At 46.1% G+C, this 2,585-nt stretch overlaps 1 protein-coding gene across 1 annotated transcript in view; it reads right to left on the bottom strand.

Annotated features, from left to right (window-relative positions):
• Positions 1 to 2,585, bottom strand: part of SARC_03429 (hypothetical protein) — a 15,962-nt gene that overhangs the window by 1,325 nt on the left and 12,052 nt on the right. Inside the window, exons 10-14 of the mRNA XM_014302776.1 lie at positions 2,370 to 2,465; positions 1,611 to 1,688; positions 1,332 to 1,422; positions 853 to 947; positions 97 to 372 (exon numbers count right to left, since the gene is read on the bottom strand). Of these exons, the coding sequence (XP_014158251.1) occupies positions 97 to 372; positions 853 to 947; positions 1,332 to 1,422; positions 1,611 to 1,688; positions 2,370 to 2,465 (636 nt within the window). The remainder of the gene's footprint in view (positions 1 to 96; positions 373 to 852; positions 948 to 1,331; positions 1,423 to 1,610; positions 1,689 to 2,369; positions 2,466 to 2,585) is intronic.

Here is a 2,585-nt window from a genome sequence, read left to right as displayed (position 1 = left end):
TATATATATATATATATATATATATATATATATATATATATATATATATATATATATATCCGGTCCACACTGCCGCGTGCGAGGCCCTGTTCATACCTTCTTCTTCGGGCTTTCGTCGTCGTCCGTCGTGCCGTCGCTGCGCAGATCATCGATGTTGTAGTTGTCCTTGTGCACCACCTTCTTCCGCTTCGACGTGTTGCGTTTGATCACCGGCGTGGGTGTCTTGAACACGTGATGTGTGGCAGGCACAACGGGCTGGTGGGTGTTGGTGGGTGCTGCTGGGGTGGAGAACATCGCGTGTCTGCTGCTGCTTTGGCTCTTGGCGCTGGGAGGGGCAGGAGGGGCTGCTCTATTCAGTCCCATGCGGAAGACCTGGCAGTGAAAGCGACGGAACATTTGGTGACATAGTAACGGCATTCCATGGGATAGTGACAGCATTTGATAACAGAATGACAGTATTCGATGAACGACGGACACGGCATTCATTAAAATAGTGATATAACATCTGATGAAAGACCTGTCCGGTGGAGAAGTAGATTGCGCGACACTTGCAATCGAGAGTACTACAGTAACACTTCAAGCTATCTATAATCGCACCCAAAAGTCTGTCTATGCGCAGCAAAGCCCCCACGAGTGAATACTATCGGCGAATCGTTCTGCAGGGCACAGTAAAAATCAAAGAAGTCTGGGAACCTGCTAATACAGCTCATTGAATATAAAATGCACTTCCATAGATCGAGTCGACCACACACACTGACAGTTCACACACTACACGCCCACCACCAGACTACACTAGCACTACTAAAAGGATCCCCTCATACAATACACCCTGCACTAGTCGTGTGTACTTACCTGCCCTGTGGCGCTCTTCGAAGGGTTCGGGAGAGTGTATGATGCCCGGTTATCATGATGCGATGCGTGCGCGTGATGTACGCTGCCGAGAGGACCTGCAGCGACCAAATACACAGGGGTATGGTTAGTTGGATATGTGGATCATGCGCAGAATACAGGTCAAGAGAGAGATGAAATCATCACAAACCACGAGGTGTGTGAGTACAGTATCGATGACTGAGAAGCTCCACCCGCAAATGGGATATAGGGCTATATGCAGTTGTGTCAAAAGCAACGAAACGATACCGTGGACCGCGATATAAATTCGAACGTGACAACAAACCCAAACGTGACACTGATTGGAGCAAAAAGTATGTTGAAGCGGCACTGATTGGAGCAGGAAGTATGTTGAAGCGGCACTGATTGGAGCAGGATGTATGTTGAAACGGGACAAACAGATCACATACTACTACTTTGAAACGTACAGAACTATTATTCACCTTCATCAGCGCGGAGAGTTCGCACCGGTGATATGCGCGTGGGAGTTGCAAACTGCTGGTCCGCAGGCTCTTTGTATCGCGATGATTCGGTCTGTGGGGAGGGAAGAGGGGTGAAGATTCGCATCACCATGGTAACAGAGAGTGTTGGTGATTGAACCAATATCAAGAGGGAAGGCACCTCATCCATGCATGTAATTTAATGATGCATGCTCAAGTATAGTGATCGTGTATCAATATCCTTCATACTTTTGTATACCGACAGAAGGCAGGGAAGCGTACCTGTGGAGTTGCAATGCTCGCCGCTTTGGCAGCCAGTTCTCGCCGCTCTCTATGTAGTCTGGCTAGTTCATTATCAATCTGTAAACAACGACACATAAAAGTTATACATAGAATACCATGATAGCAACAACTGTGCATGTGTATAAGATGTGCTCACTGCGTAGTCGTGCAGCTTCATTATCAACATATCATCAACATCAGATCGAGGTCACAAATAGAATACCGTGCTAGTAACAAGTGCCTATGTAAAAGATGAGCTCTCTACGTAGTCATGGTCGCTATGTGAACAGTGCTCCAGCAGAAGTCATTGGTAACACTACTGCCCACTGCACTCATTTGAAGTTCATACGACAAGGTCCGATACCAAAGCATCGCATCTGCCATGATACGCCAGTGTATAGAAGGTCTGCTAGCGGAGTAGGGTCGATATTTGGAAAACATCACTTAAACGAGTGTGACTCTTATAATATGTCATCCTTGCTTCCCCCAATAAGCGCTTATATAGCAAGCTTATAGCACACGAGGGCAGAAAATCAGAGCGTGGCTCAGTAGGTTTTGCATGCCGCACTGTGGGAGTATTAGACGAGTCTCAGTCATTGCCACGCCAACTCATGGCGGCTTTGACCATGTCCACGAATCATGCACATCACTCATGCAGCTATATACCACGATAACCTCGGTTGAGTACTTCATCTGGCGGGAAGTGTTAATGAGATTTTACCCGTGTCGACAACTGATTAGCGACACAATTGTACACACCTGTAACTTTCTAATACGTTGCTCTTCCTTCTCTTGTTGGCGTTTGCTTTCCGCTTCTTTCGACTCTTTCAATTTGGCAGCCGCGGACACGATCGCCTAAGAAATCGTAGAAGCAATGAGTGTGCGCTCAAGTGCATTGTGCCACGTGCTTTATTATATATATGTATATATATAGCTATATATATATATATATATATATAATAAAGGAATAGATAG

This window comes from Sphaeroforma arctica, assembly GCF_001186125.1.
Source record: "Sphaeroforma arctica JP610 unplaced genomic scaffold supercont1.174, whole genome shotgun sequence".
NCBI classification, from domain to species: domain Eukaryota; class Ichthyosporea; order Ichthyophonida; genus Sphaeroforma; species Sphaeroforma arctica.
This window is presented reverse-complemented; position numbering and strand designations above follow the sequence as displayed.